Here is a 16919-nt window from a genome sequence, read left to right as displayed (position 1 = left end):
CATCAATCCATCCCGTTTCTGCGTTCACATCGTCTCTTAGACTGTCTTGGGGATCCAGAGCCCATGACACATGACTTGGTGTAAATCTGTCTCTGTAATGAAAGGCGCACACCTAAATTCTATTAGATTAGCACAAGTTTGACTTTCCAGCTACTCCAGTATGCACCGCATTAGAATGTGTGAACAATGGTGCAGACATTGGTAGGATAGGCAAACTCCACACAGACGGCAACTGGGCAGGAAACTGGGCCCAGGTCCCTGGTGTAGAGCTACACAGTCTGCCAAATGCCACTAATCAAGCCATGAAAGGGAAAAAATAGAAAGTGTGAGACATAAGTCCATTTTTTTAATTATATTGACTGAATAATACTTTTAATGTGTATTCAAACAATTACTGTATGATGTAAAGATCTATTTAGATCAAACCTCATTTTATTTAAGGATTGTTTAATATGGCTAAGGATTTCTGATAATCCTAGTAGAGTGGTGCTACCTACACAGGCTGTTTGGGGGATTAGTTCTTACCTCAATAGGGAAGCAGGGTTCAGCCTGCTGACAGGACGTGCTGCAGTCAATTCCCTCGCTGAAGGACCGAATGCTTCGAGACATGGCGGTGTTGCTCAAGTCAAGTCCTATCCATTGCCCAAACAGTGCCAGCATGGATGAGTATAAGTTATCTTGAGGCAAGTCTTCATTTGCAGTATGTAAAATTTTATTGGAGACTTCACGAACCTAAAGTAAAAATGCAAACACCATTGCTTTAATACCTCACTTTTACAATTAACACTTTACTGTTGTGGTTGAACTTAACATACTAAAATACGCTCAATGTAAACTTGTTTAAACATCGGCTGAACTTTCTTATTCATATATAATTTTAGCCTTTATAATAAACAGGTCTTATTATGTAAGTATGAAATGTCACACTGCAACAATGATGCTCTACATTGTCGGCAAATAGAGCTAAGTGTTAGAAATACAATACAAATATTCATCAAACAGCATACTGCACAAGGCACACAATACAACCACTGAAGGTACAAATGCTATTGCCACCAATATTAACAATCATTTTAAAATGATCCTCATGTGAATTAATTTTAGAAAATAGATATATATCTCTCAACTGTATATACTGTATCTACAGTATACTATATATTCAATGCATGTATGTGCATGTGTATACATTTGCTGCCAGCCATTTTTACAGCTTCATTGCCTTTATTTATCATAGTGATTTGCTCTGCTCTGTGCTTTCATCTCTCACTTGAACCCTGACACTGGTGACTACACGTGAATTATTTTTACCAATAAACTCAAGAGACACATTAAGTATATTTTAAAAATTGTTACTTTTCTCACAACTTGACTTAATTTAGCTCTGCTTCAGCAACTCTTAAACTATGCAGCTCCTTACCAAAGGAAGGATGAAGCCTGAGTACTTGACTGCTGAAGTCCAACCGCGTGGACTGGAGATGCCATCTTCATATTGGGCAGGCAGCAACTGTGAAAAAGGGGTGTTTGAAGCACCAAGCCGACTGTTTGTCCTAAAAATACAAAGGTGAACAAGGAATATCAGTGAAGGTACCTGATGATGGTTGTATTGAATAGGGCAGCTTGACCCTAAAGTTGAGAGCCAGAAAACAGTTCAAATTTTATTTAGATTTCTTTATGATTTCCTGTAATCCAAGCAGAGTGGAGTTGAGAAAAGTGTCAAATTCAAACCTTCCCTATAAGGTGGGCATAGCTATGCCATGAGCGCTTCACTCCACGATCTGCCCAGGCCAACAGTCTGCAATAATGCTTAAATGTCTATTGAGGCGACTATTTAGTTACTGTGTGTCTTTTATAAAATGTTTTTCTTAATTGTTCTGTTTAAGATGATAAACTTAATAAATTAAATTAATCATTAAATTCTCCATGCCTGCATACATTTTTTCCCAGTGCTCACAGTTCCTACCATACAATTTGTGCATGTCTTAGGGTTAACCAGCATCTCTAACTAGAACTGCACATAAATGTGAATTTGTGAGAGGGTCTTCAGTGATAAACTGGCTTCCAGTCCACTGATAGTTTCTACTGTGTATTATAGGCCACATAACCTTGAGGTGTAAAAAGAATGGATTGGTGGACACTTTAAAATGTAATTAAGCTTAAAGCCACATGCTTTTAAATCCTATTGGATGTTAGCAGTTAAAAAGGGAAATACATGGCTTCCAGTCCACTGATGAATTTCTACCTTTTATTATAGGCCACATAACCTACTAGTAGGTACTGTTCAGTGTATTGGGTGGACACTTTAAAATGTAATTAAGCTTAAAGCCACATGCTTTTAAATCCTATTGGATGTTAGCAGTTAAAAAGGGAAATTGTGTCATAGACATTGAGGCTTTTGATAGAACCTCAACCTGTACTAGTAGGTACTGTTCAGTTAAAGGATTTTCCTTTATGTCTAAATGTAAAGTAACATTTTACATAAAATATTCCGTGTATCTACCATTTCACCTTGGGAACAAGATGATAGTATACTGTTATAATTATAGAAATATCCTCAACCTTTCAAGCTAAGATCAGACAAAGTGCTGTCATGGTGGTCTCAGCTTGATTAACTAGAAGAATTTGTATGCATCTACCAGTTCACATTGGGAACAAGATGAAGTATACTGTTATAATTAGAAAATATCCACTTCACTCACTGAGAAAGTTACTCAATATTTTGTGAGTATTTGGCAGTTCTTTATTAATGCCATCCTCAACCAATGCACTCTAAATTAACTTCTAATTGTGCTCAGGAGCAAGCAGGTCTTTAGCTGGCCTCCGATTCTGTGGTTTTCCTAGTATTACAATTTTTCATTTTCTTACAGTTTCTACCATAAATCATGAAATTAGGAAACCAAAAATTACAATGCATTAAGCACAGAGCAGACACCAGCTCTTGGTGGGGCGCTCTTATTGTGTGGCGCTTGTTGGCACACACACACACAAACACACACACACATACACACACACACACTTACACTGGCGCAATTTAGATTTGTAAGTTAAGCAGGAAGTCCGTCTATGTCTGGGGAATCATTAGAGTCTCAAACAAACTACTAAGAGAGATGTCTGGGTGAGATACTGAGAGAGCTTACCTATTAGTCAGCCAGATTGGTCTGATTGACTGAATAGTCTTTACTTGTTTAAAAAAATGTTCTGATAGTTTTAAATTATGATAAATAACATTTTATAATCCTGACATCTGCTAGTACATCTCTTATTTGGAAGGTAATACTTGGAGAAATAAAATATTCTATATAACTAGCAAAGTCTTAGCCTAATAGCAGCCTCAAAAGTTTTCTGTATTACTTCATCTTGAATGCTTTGAGAGCTAAGAAGCCAGCCACAGTTCTTCTTGACACAATGGACTGCACTGAAATAGCACTGAGCATCCTCTGATGCAAGACTAAGGGTGGCGCATTCTCTTTATAACACTGAGTTAGGCCCCTCTGCTTTTATGCTTTATTTAAATAGTACAAGTTTCAAATACTTTCACTTACTTGTTATTGCACACACCGGAGATGGTCCTGTATTGGTCTACGAAGGGAATTGTGTTGCATGACGGCAGTGCAATTTGGGCAGCACAGCCAGTGACTCGAGCAATCGCCTCCAGATCTTCAGGTGACAAATGATCTGTAGACCAAACAGACAAATGGAAGAAGATGAACTATGTTGATATACCAGTTGTGTTGAGAGGAATATCATAATTAAGATGTATTGTTTTAAATATCTAGAGGTCCTGTGTATGATCTATACTGTACAGTACTCTAAAATTTAACATGTAATATTCAACATTAACTGTAATGATTTAAGACAATCATACATAGAGTGTCCATTTTAGGACAGCCTCTGAAACTTGATCAATTATTATTCAAAGCATCCATTCTCCGTGCTTCTTCTTTTAAAACAGCATCGGTCCTCCAACAAAGTGCTATTCTGCCTCTAACCTCAGAGCTCAGGCACAAAAATGGGAAAAATGCAGTCTGGGAGCTTCGGAAGGGATCATATGTACAGGGGCGGGAATATATTTGAGCCAATCACTACATGTTCTTCTCCTTTAAATACTCTTTGAAACATTTCCACATTGTATGTCAGTCAGTCTGTCATTACCCAACCCTCTATATCCTAACACCCGGGAAGCGGACCCAGGTCCCCTTACTGCGAGGCAGCAGCACTACCACTGTGCCACCGTGATGCACTATAGATAAGCACATATTGTAATATGTTATATACAGTATAACTGTGTTATACATTAAACACGATTATAAACTGAGCCCTTCACAATGTGCTTCAATATCTGACACTTGTACAAGGGAATGTTATATGAATTTAAGTCAATCAATCCTGAATTTTCTACCCTAATTATCAAATTCGTGGTTGTGGTACAGTGACAGCATTTTGAAAGAGCATAATACTCTCATGTCCACTTTGACTAAATGAGTGTAGATAGATAGATAGATAGATAGATAGATAGATAGATAGATAGATAGATAGATAGATAGATAGATAGATAGATAGATAGATAGCACCTCCAAGGGGTTTTAGATTGTGTCCCATAACTCACCCTGCCCTTTTAATTAGCTTGTTGATTTAGTGGACCAATCTTGAAGTGATGTTACCAGCGTAGTTAAAACAGCTAATGACTAAAACAGTAAAAAATGTGTCGCTGTGATAATATATGCATGTACCACTCCAATTTAAAATGATAAAAAAAGAAAAATGAATGGCACATTGTATTAAATAAACAAATATTTGATCCCAAAAAGGTGAAGGAAGTAAACATCATCATTTTAAAAAAGCAGATTATAAAAATGCACTTTACAAATGATATACACAAATCACCATATGTAATGAACTTGCAGCATGGAGAAACTTCAAAGAAAGCTTAAATTGGATGAATGCAATTGGAAATGATTACTTTACTTCCTTGATGTTTAAAGCATCAGTCATTTTCCTTTTTTATATCAATTAAAATCAGAGTAGTATTATTTTAACTCTTTAGAAAAACTCTTCCCATATTTCAGTGAAGAAGTGCATCCCGGACACATCTTAAAATATAGCTAAGCAAATACGTACCATCTGTAACTTATCTCTCACTTCCATCCAATAAGTAGAGGAGGAGGAGGAGGTCAATCAACCCACAAATAGACAAATCTCCCTCTCGTGTCATCAGCCCTCAGTTGTGTACCCTGTTTTGTGACCTTCTTGTTTTATGGCTGTTACAATCCTCCCATTATGCCTACAATTGGTCCAGAATGAACAGGAAACACTGACCTGTAGCACCCAATGAGCGTTTGTGGATCCTGCTCATGTTCTGCCGGATTATATCAAGGGTGGCCTCCATGTACTCAGCTGCACGTATTGCAGTTCTGGTCTCTTCCATTGGCCTCATTGAAAAACAGAGCAGCTCATATGGTGTTAACTCTTTTTTCTTGACTTTTAAAAGATCTCTGCAATATGGAGAAAGAGGACAAATCAAGATGGTGCTCATTTTTACTATGGTCTCACTTTCTATGTGGCTAGTTGAGTGTTTTCCTTCTGGAGCTCTTTTCCTCAATTTCCCTTCCAAAACACAATTAGTATGTCTTTGTTCAAATTACAAGAAGAGGGAATCACGTTAAAAATAGAAATCAGAAAGCCTAAGCATCAGCACCAAGCTGTTCACTTGGATTTTTCATTTAAAAAGACAATGAAAGCATACAAGCATTAACCTGATCACTTGAACACTTCACTTAAAAGCCTCAGTGTATGAGTTTAAATGGTTTACCCCCATGAGAGCTGAAACTGGTGTGTATTATGCTTTGGTGACAATAGCACGGTTTTTAGCAACAATAAAATATGGGTGTACAGTATACTAAACCTTCTGTGCTATACGACCCAGAGTAGAACCTCTCATGTCCACAGTATTGGAAGATTTACCTGCTTGTTCAGCATCAGATAAAGAAAATTATCTTAACTCATTCATTTTTGAGAATGCTCATTAATTTATATTCATTATTGTTTAAACCAAGCTGATTAATGGAGAATCAGATGAAAAGCACTAAAGACATACAAGAGGTAACTCTCTATCACTGTTCATTTAAATAGATTTGTATACTTATTTATGTAAAAGTTGTCTAGTTATATACTATTACATTACTTTTTTGGGTTTAGAAGTCTGGGTTACCTCTGTTTAAGAATACAGTACACTGAGCTAACGTGAATTGGATTGAGTTTAGGACTTTATGTTATTTACAGGTTATTGAATAAGAGAAGTGTAAAAAATAAATGACAAAGAGTTTAAAAGCAGAATGTTATCCATAACTTAACCACTGTGTGTTTTAAACAGCAACAGATGACATCAGTCTCTTGATTGAAAAGTATTTTGTCAATTGCAAACCCAGCACTACTCTGTGTTTTTATTGATATTCTCATATGCAGTGTTTATTTAAAATAATATAACATTTTGTAGAAAGTACAGTTTGAATCTTACACTTAATAATAATAATAATACATGTTATTTATATAGTGTATAGCACAGTTCTAATGCACATGATATATTAGCCACTCATAGACACATGTATTGAAATTCACAACTGACTGCCCCTGTGTGTTGTGCCTCAATTATATTATTTTTGGCAAGTATTTCTGACTTCAAATTGAAAGCATACAAAGTACGTACACATCTCTTGAATATTTGTAGGCTTCATCCACCATTTTCTTGGCTTCCTGGAGAGCACTTTGAATGAATGGGTCAACCAGAGATTCATCTGCAACAAAAAACAGGAGGAAAAAGAGCTGAGTGTGCGCATTGCACATTCTGCATCAAGAAAACAGTGGCATGTAAAGACCCAAACTCATTATACTCTGTAAAATAAGCAAAATATGCCTACAAAATACAAGACCTGAGATGCTAAGATCAGAAGGGTCTGCTGCAAATTGTTCTGAATGCACCAAGTTATACCAGACACCAGAATAAAAGAGCAAACGTGGCAAACAAGGACTGAGGACTGAGATGTCAAAGTTGGATAGTCAGCGCACAGTTTAATAACAAAGAGGAATTTAAAGCACTGTATTTTGACACTGATGCTAACCTAGTGACTCAAAATTTGAATTTCTGTAATATTAAACCTACACAGTATTGTCTGGATAAACAGAAGAAATGACACATTTATTCTAATCTGAGGACTAGATAGGCAGATAATAAATAAATCAAAGTCCTTTGCTTCAAAGGACACCATCAGTGTAAACAAATTGTTCATATTTTGGTGTAAAGGCGTCATAAATAATCTAAACAATAACGCTCTAGGATAAGAGCTTAGAAATGAGCAAATTAAATTGACTGAAACTTGTAAAAATGATAAATTAATGAAATAAAGATAATTTCAATGAACCTTTTTTTTTATATTTCCAGATAGCAATAAAAGAATTTAGTAGATCATAATTTAAAGAAATTCCTGATGACTACTCACCTGAATCTGAAACGGCATATGCAGTCTGAGTTGCAAATGCTAAAAAAATGAATGTCAAAAAAAGCGGCTTCATGTCTGTAAATTGAAAAAAAATAAAAAGTATTGTATTATATTTATTTTTATTCTCAAAATAATAGACTTGAATGCCTAAAACTACATCAGAGTTCACACTGCACTGCACTGAGTGTTTTTTAAAAATATAATTTTCCTTAAATGAAATACACTACATTGCACTACCAACCAGTCAACTCAAGTCAAGTCAAACTTTATTTATAAAGCACATTCACAACAGAAAAAAAACTGACCCAAGGTGCTGTAAAAAAGGGCAAAAGAAGCAATAAAAAAACATAAATATATTCAGTATGTATGCGCACACATCACAAAACTACAAACATAACCAACCATTACATAAAAGATAAACTCAAAATACCCGCACCCATGCATACGTATTTATAATCATGAATGTACATGAGCCAATATACACAAATGTAATGTCAACCTCTTGTTGGGTCAAATGCCAGTGAGAAGGGATAAGTCTTTAATGATGATTTAAAAATGGCCAGTGTTGGCAGACCTAATATAATAAGGCAAACATTTCAGAGAAGAGGAGCAGCTAAAAGCGAAAAGCTAAAGCCCAATCTCCCTCTGTTTGACCCTCGACCTCGGCACAGCTAAGAGCATCTGGCTAATAGACCGCAGAACTCTTGTTGGCACATACAGGTGAAGATGTTACGAGAGCGAAGATGGGGCTGCTCTTTTCAGACATTTAAGAACAAGTAAAAGAATTGTAAAATTGATTATAAACCAGACCGGAAGCCACTGCAGCGAGGTCAGAATTGATGAAATATGGTGACGCTTACGAGAGCCAGTCAATAAACAAGCAGAAGCATTCTGGACCATTTGTAGACATTGTAACAAGGCTTGTTCATTATACCTACAGTACATACAAATAATTACAATACTGTACTCCAAATGAGATATTATAAAAGCATGGGCAGCCTTTTCACGATCACTAAAAGAAAGAAAAGCCTTTACCTTAGCTAGAAGTCTCATCTGGGAAAAAGCTACATTTAACCACTGAATTTATCTGTTGGTCGAGTTTGAATGAGCTCTCAAATATCACGCTGGTTCCGACCAGAAACTTTATGATATACGGCAATGGGTCCAAGAGCAACACTGCGTTACATTTACATTTATTTGCTTGTCAGACACTTTTATCCAAAGCAACTTACAAAAGAGGTAACGAGTAACATTAGGTTAGGGCCTGTTCGATCAACAAGTGCAGTGGACAGGTAACAAAAGTTGATTGCCACAAGTGAAAAGATGTAATAACTAATAAATTTACAATCATTGACTAACAATTGATAAAGCAGTTAAACTTAAAGTAACAACAAAACAACCACAACATGAAAGATCACAGAGTAAAGTTTTTTTTTAGTTTTTGGCCTGAAATGTGACAGATTAGAGGCGTCCACATTTTACTTTTTAATAAGTGACTTCACCACAGCATGTTTCAAGGCTGCAGGACCAGAGTCAGAAATCAAGCTGGCATTAATTTAGGTAACAATACATGGCCCAACACAATTAAACCCTTCATAAGTAATCGAGAGGGGACACTGTCCAGGGGGGCAATTAGTAGGAAGCAGGCATTGCATCAAAACAGATAACAGAGACAATGACGCAGGTTCAAAGTTGTCAAACACAGCAGGACACACTAAGGGAAGAGATGGATCCTGAGCAGGTATGACCGATGACCTAATAACGTCAATCGTGTTTACAAAGAATTGCAAATAATTTTCACAAATGGCAGGCAATGTTACAGTGCAAGCTGTTGGACAGGGATTAATAACAGAGCCAACAATATTAAATAAAATATGTGGCCTGTGATCGCTGATGAAAAAAATATCTGTGTCATATAATAAGGAGTTTCTGAAAGTTTCTGTAGCGAACCAACTTGCAGTCATCGGGTTAATCAGCCGAAGTCGACAAGCAGGGAGTTGACGTGTGCCATTATTATGGAGGAATATTTCGGACAAAATGAAATAAATAAATAAACGCGTAAATAAATAAAAGTACTGTGAAATGTGAGCATAAATAAATAAATGTGTCATGAAATGAGAGCCTTAATAAATAAATATGTCATGAAATGAGAGCATAAATAAATAAATGTGTCACGAAATATGTTTTTCGTTGCTTATTTATTTATTTCATTTTGTCCGTAATATTCCTGCAAACCGTCATGAAATAAAAGTGTCACTTTCACTCGTCAAAGTTGAGAGGGTGGGCTCTAACACGCCCTCTAGTTACTGATTGGTGAATCGATAGCACAAGAATTAATTAGATAAATGCTTACTACTGCCGATGAAATGGATTTTGCTGAAGATATTACGTATTTCAGAGAGAGAATTGAAGATTTATCGGAAGAAATTACAATTTTGGCGGCCCGATAGACTCCGATATAGATGAAACTGTTTTTGAAATTATCGAAGAACAGGTGGAACGGACTCTACTACACTCCAGTTCAGGTGATGCAGTACCCTGCTCTGGACGTCCATCCTTTGACATTCCAGCTGAGTCAATAGAACACCTTCTGTTATGCGGTTTAAAAGTACAACAGATTGCAGATCTATATGGTGTATCGGAGAAGACGATCACAAGGCGAATGAGCCAGTTTGATATACGGTAAGCTGCAAGCAACGGCTGTACTGTATTAGGTTAGGTACTTTGACATGAAATGCCCAAAGTGATATAGTGAATAAAACTGGGTAATGTCGGATACCGGCAAATCACAGATCACACTACTTGATATAGACACTGCAAAAACACAGAACAAGATCCAGCGTATGCCCCAAATTATGTGTTGGCCTAATCACCGACTGAGTGAGATTAAAACAATCAGTAAGGTTTAAAAGGTATTTGGCTATTAGTTTAGTTTCACATCAGACATGAATATTAAAATACCAAGCAAATAAAATTTTGTCAAAATATGGCATAACTCCAGCCAAGAATTCAGAAAATTCTGTACTAAAGTTCTTATTAAACTTCGATGAGCTATAAACTACCGCACACAAAAGACGGGACACGTTTATCTCAAATAACTGCAGCTCAAAGCTGGAGTAGGCATCAGATGGAATTCGGCCGCAGCTGAAACTGTCTCTGAACGCTGAAGCTCAGCCTCCACCCTTGTCGGTGGTCCGAGGAGTGCTGAAGAATTTACAGTCAGGAAGACAGAGCTCAGAAACGGGGGAAACACACTCGCATTTAGCCAAGTTTGCGTCAGAAACATAAAATCCAGAACTCGACTAATAAAAGTCTTGTTTGCTAGCGATCTAACATTTAACCGAGCCGTGCAGATTTTGAGCAAACCGCTAGCCGGTCAAGTTGATCGCCTTTCCAAAAGCCAAATCCGTCGCTGTTTTGGGAGCATTGCCCATACAGCTGGAACAACGGGCCGGATCCATCGACAACTAAGTCCCACAGAGCTCAGGACGCGGAGGCAATAAAATCATCTAGGAGCAAGGCGAGGATTAGCCATATCGGAGGAAGCCGAGTCGGCTCTGATTTTTATTTGAGAGGAGACATTACACGGAGACACGAAGAAAACAATCAAAACCAACAGAGACAGAAGCCTTGACAAACCTTGAAAGTCATCATAGGCAACTGTTTAGCTTAATCTGACACGTAAAACATAAAGCCAAACACTTGCTAAACCTGCCTGTTCGGAATGGAGCCCATCGTCACTGGGACGCCAGTCTAACGCGCACTTTAAGTTACAAAATGTAATTCTTTTTGCTTGTAGTGTCCGTCCATTGCCGAAACATCATTTAAATAAAAACCCATTCAGAGATTACAAAGAAGGAACCTGTTTAGAAAGTGTAGGAAATTATTCTGTGCATTCCTGCTAGTGCATGAAGAACACATTTTATCACACATACACTTTCCAATTTGGTTCACGAATCAAAAATGATCTAGACATGAGCGTCAAACAACTTATTCATTTTGCTTTACTTTTTTAGTGTTAACAATTCACAGTATTTAAAATATTTTTCTAAAGACTTTCAAGCTATTGAAATATGTATAACAAGATAATACCGTATACCTTGAGCCAGTCTGATGCAAGCAGGTTGAATGGAGCCGATGTCTCAGATTCCTTTGTAGCTCACTGCTGCCTCTCTCACGGAGAAAACTTCTCTCTCTTTAATGAAGGCTGTCTCAGAATCCTGATGGGAATGCAGAAAATATCTTTATTACACAGCAATGTAACAAAGAGGCTTAAGAAATGTATAAATATTTAACCTAGGAAATGCATCGGTTTATATTTCATTTCTTATCATGTATGCAAAATACGCTCCCCTTTTAGTCCCACCTACCATTACCCAATGTCCAGGCCCACCATGTCCGTCACCACATGACCTGTGCAGGTGTCCGAAACGTACTTGTTGATCAATTCACACGAAACTGAGGGGGATCCACACTTCAGATATCGGACCGCTCAAATGAATAGCTGCTTATGTGCAAGTATCTCCCATTTCTAAAACAATGGACTTCTTAATTTTCTCATAACTTTCCATTACCTCATAATGAAGTTTATCCAAGCGAGCAAAAGCAAGGTCAGGCCACTGCAAGTAAAACAGAAAGCGTTATACTGATAAAAATATCAGCAGTTTTTCAGCTACTTTTAAGAAATAAAAAAGTACAGACAAGCTTTTAATAATTAATTTGTATTTGACCTTACGCTGACTAATATAACATGTTTTGCTTTAACTTGATTGAGAACACATTTATCCAGAAATTTAAATTCTTTATTCCTCTGCCGCTGTCTTTCTCTAGCTGGTGTTTAACAGACTGCTCCTCACCCAGTTGGGATGTTATACAAAGAAAATTCACAGCTATATGCGGATTTAGGGATTTCCTTGATCCTTTACATATACCTGTACTGTATATCATAAAACAATAAAGATCATAAATTGGATGGGATTAGGGAAGAGCACAACTGGAAAACAAAATAACATAAATCTGTAGATAATGCATTTAAAACATTCAATACACATTATACTGTTTTAATATACTGTATAAAATTTAGTATTTTATAAAATTAACACATTTTTAATTGTACAATATATTTTAGATGTATATTAAAACCTTTTTATATAGAGACTAATTTAAAGAACACATTTGTTCCTAACCTGTCAGAATAGTGTATCTGTTACTGAAGCTTTATTTATTAAGGGTCCACTTTTTTATTCATTTATTTGTTTTACTATTACTATTTACTAATCTAATTCTAATCTAATTCAGGGTCTCGACTGAGCATTCACTTTTCATCCATATATTTGTTTTAAATTCCCACACCTGTATAATGTAATTCTGGGTCTCACCTGTCTGGAGCCTATCCTGCCAGCGTCAAGCACAAAGCAGGAAACAGCACTGAACAGAACTGCCATCTACCACTGGGTCCTCTGACACACTCAACCACACAAGCCCACTTTAGAGCTACCAATTAACTTAGCACACATCTTGGGGAATGTAGGAGGAGAACACAGGGAGAACATTAACAGTGCAACTATAGACAGTGGCAGGGTGCAGGTTTCACACTCTGGACCTGGACTTATAAAATGGCAGAGCTAACACTACTGAGCCACTGAAAAACCCTGCATTGTTTTAAATTGAGAATAAACATTCTTAATCCTCCTGTTTTGTTACAGGTCAGTGTGGCCCATTTCCATTAACTTGTCTAAAATATGAGTAACTGTCAATTTTTCTGACTTTTTGTCATTTATGGTCATGATACATTACATTTGAAGTGTGGTAACCCTAAAGTGTTTTAGGGAGTCCTTACAGAGTTTTATGAAAAGATGATTTTTTTGGTCATTTTGGCTCCTATAGTTTTGAGGTGCAGAGAAAGAACTCCAGACCCCCAAAACAAAAACATCTGCCTGGGTCTATGAGGATCGTTTTTGATTTGGTTGTCAGACTCACATGAAAAGAAGTGTTCTTGATGAGTAGGGGAAGAGCTGATTCGACTGTAGTCTATGATACAGACAGGGATGCTGACGTAATCCACTCCCTAGGTTTAGAGATGTGTGTTTTGCCCACTGCACTAAGTCACCACCTTTTGCTAACATACAATACTAAAAGCAACCATTGTTTTATATTGTGCTAAGAAAAATAAGAACGTTATGATAATGACAAAATACACCAAGCTGCATGTCTGAGTGGAATAATTGGCATGAAACTACAAGTGATCCTGAACTAGAATTCTGCTAAATAAGGAGGTGACCACTTGGATAAAGTTACAGCTACATACAGCTGCCACCACATTACTGACCATTTCCCTTTGGTTATTTTTTATTTCAATATTTAAGATATGTCTGCTTACAATGCATATATCCTGTGGATTGAAGTCAACCAGGAGAGGAATAAGAGCAAATTACACCAACGTCAGATCTTCCTGGAGGGGCTTGGCAAAGCACTTATCACTCCAGAGGAGAAGTATGGTACCTTGGTCCCCAGCAGCTGCAACTGTTGTGATAAAAGTACAAGCTGGTGTTTCCAGACCCACAGGGAATCCAAAAGAAATCGATCCAGTGGGCACCAGTACAGGTATTGGCAATAAGGAAAAAAAGATGCCAGGTCTGCTCGTCTCAAACAGACAGCACCACGTGTGTACAATGCAGGTAATACAACACCCTTACATTGTACTCATTATGTGTGGAGTAATGTAAAGGTGAAATCATAACAATAGGGAATGCAATTGTAAAATTCTAACCAAATACAAAAAATGCCTTTGCATTACATTAATTAAATTACAGAGGGACTTGGACAGCATACTGGCTTGGGCAGATTTGCGGGAGATGAAACTTAATGTAAGTAAATATAAAGTATTACACAAAGGAAGTAAAATGTTAGGTTTGAATACACAATTGAAGGTCTGAAAATCAAAGTACACCTTATGAGAAGGATTTAGGAGTCACAGTGGACTCAACATTATCAACTGCCAGACAGTGTTCAGAAACCAATAAGAAGGCTAACAGAATATCAGGTTATATAGCGCCATGATGTGTAGAGTACAAGTCCAAGGAGGTTCTGCTCAAGCTGTATAAAGCAGTGGTGAGGCCTTATCTGGAGTACTGTGTGCAGTTTTAGTCTCCAGGCAACAAAAAGGACATAGCAGCGCTGGAGAAAAAGTCCAGAGAAGAGCAACTAGGCTGATTCCAGGGCTACAGGGCATGAATCATGAAGAAAGATTAACAGAGCTGAGCCTTTTCAGTTTTAGCAAAAGGAGAATAAGAACAGACACGTTTGAAGTGTTTAAAATTATGAAGGGAATTAGCACAGTGGATTGAGACTTTTATTTTAAATTGAGTTCATCAAGAACACAGGGACACAGTTGGAAACTTGGTAAGGGTAAATGTCGCACAAACATTAGAACTTTTTTTTTTCACACAGAGAACTAAGTCAAGTTGTGAGGTAGGACTTTAGGGACTTTCAAAAACTAGACAATATTATTTTTAAAGAATGAAGTGCATAGAACTGGTGAACTTTGTTGGGCTGAATGGCCTGTCCTTGTTGAGATTGATCTAATGATCTAAATAGTGCTATCAAAATGCCACAGTTTGTAAGAAAAACAAGTGTTCATTAAACAGATGTAAATTAAAATGTGTCTTCCACATGTTCTCATGTTTCATCTTTCTGAATGTAAATCTATAATACGTTTTTCTGTTTTAATGTGATATGACTCACAAACAGGACACTTTATGTACACAGTGTTGGCCAATTTAATCCAAACTCTAAAGGTGTCATTTTTTTGCCATAATAGGAGAGTTAATACATATTGTAACAGTTAGAATGAAAAATGTGAATGTGCATTTTAATGAATTGCCTGAAATAAAAATAATAGCTTATTATTTAAATGGGTTTATATCTTTTTCAAGACATACCTATCATAATACAAAGTATTATATATAAATTTTATATTTCTTTAAATATGTATTCAGTTTTAAAAATGTCTAAATTAGTGAAAGCCACCCTAATTTGTGGTGTTAATAATAAATGTAATGATTTACTTCCTTAGGTAGAAGTATTAGTTGTGTCAGATATTTACAGTATCAAAATGTGTGCTTCAATTTAAGTGTTTAAAGTCTAAATATTCTCAATTGTAATAGCAATTTGCCATTTTTTATTCTCTGATAGATGTCCGTAGGGGGCTAGATCTCTGGTAAAGGATCAAAAGTCAAAATTTACATCAAATTCATAATCACTGAACTTGAAATAGTTTAAAATAAAGCCTATATGCCTATATATTAAAAGGATGATTTTTAACTTTCTGGGACCAGCTCTTAGAGTGCAGGATCACCAGTAAAGAATCCAATATCCAAAATATTATCATATGCGTGATCAGCAACTTCGAAAAATAGCATAAAACGACACTCCACATGCCTATATTACCAATTGGCATATTTTAAAAATTTTGTGAAAAGGATTAACTTTGACCATTCATATGCCTTTAGGGGGTGAAGCCCTGGGGTCAGTTAATGTGGCATGCACAACATCAACTCATTCTGATCATTTTTGCTGAAGACGCCAATTGGTTTTATCTTTCTCCAAAGGAAGTAATTTTCTGAACAAAACACGGTCTAAAAATGAGGGTCTAAAGGACCAAAAATCCAAGGGAACCTGAAAAAGTTTGGCACCTTGCATAACTAGACATCAACATACATGAAACTGTATATCATATGTGGGGGGTTTTCTCATACCGGAAAGCCACAAGGCATCAGACAAAACTACTTGAAGTGATTTCAAAGCGGTTAAGTAATTTTTATGAACACAATGTTAAACTTTATATATAAGTATGGATTAGCTTAACTGGCAATTCCATGCTGGCAATGAACTGAAGTGAGGATTAGCTTAACTGGCCATTCCATGCTTCTGAAAATGGGCCCTGTGATAGACTGGCATTTTGTCAAGAACTGTTTCCAGCCTTGATCCCAAACTGCCAGAAAAGCCTCAAGACCCTGAATTATATTTGCAAATGCTACATTATGTTGTGTGCTATACATTGAGTATGAGCTTAACTGTGTATCAGACATGTCATTACTTTAATGATTTACTCATCACCATCTTGAAACACCAGTTAATACTTGCCAAGTAGCATTTGTCATGCAATTCATGGGCTAGGACAATTATCTAATTATGTTTCCCCTTCATAATATAAATGTACAACCAGCTCAGAGATCTCCAGCACACTGGCCCAGCAAGTCCAGTTTCACTTTTTTCTCATGGCTACAGCCCTGGCTTTTCTGTCCTCCTCTACCATGTGGATCTCCCTGTGTACCCTATTTTTAGGTTTGCATTAGTCCAAGCTCCATATGTGCAATGCATAGAATTATTCAACACAAAATTATATATAAAGCATATCTGTCTTGTTTA

At 36.7% G+C, this 16919-nt stretch overlaps 1 protein-coding gene across 1 annotated transcript; it reads right to left on the bottom strand.

Moving 5' to 3' along the window:
* Positions 1–525: 525 nt before the first annotated feature.
* Positions 526–11742, bottom strand: LOC120520348 (myeloperoxidase-like; the record flags this gene model as incomplete). The annotated part of the gene is made up of 7 exons (XM_039742780.1): positions 11590–11742; positions 7491–7565; positions 6701–6788; positions 5314–5489; positions 3540–3672; positions 1418–1547; positions 526–732 (listed from the first exon to the last, which is right to left on the bottom strand). Coding segments are annotated over exons 2-7 (807 nt in total), but the record flags the coding sequence as incomplete, so codon positions are not given.
* Positions 11743–16919: the final 5177 nt, after the last annotated feature.

Source organism: Polypterus senegalus, unplaced genomic scaffold (assembly GCF_016835505.1).
Source record: "Polypterus senegalus isolate Bchr_013 unplaced genomic scaffold, ASM1683550v1 scaffold_1868, whole genome shotgun sequence".
In the NCBI taxonomy this organism is placed as follows: Eukaryota; Metazoa; Chordata; class Cladistia; order Polypteriformes; family Polypteridae; genus Polypterus; species Polypterus senegalus.
This window is presented reverse-complemented; position numbering and strand designations above follow the sequence as displayed.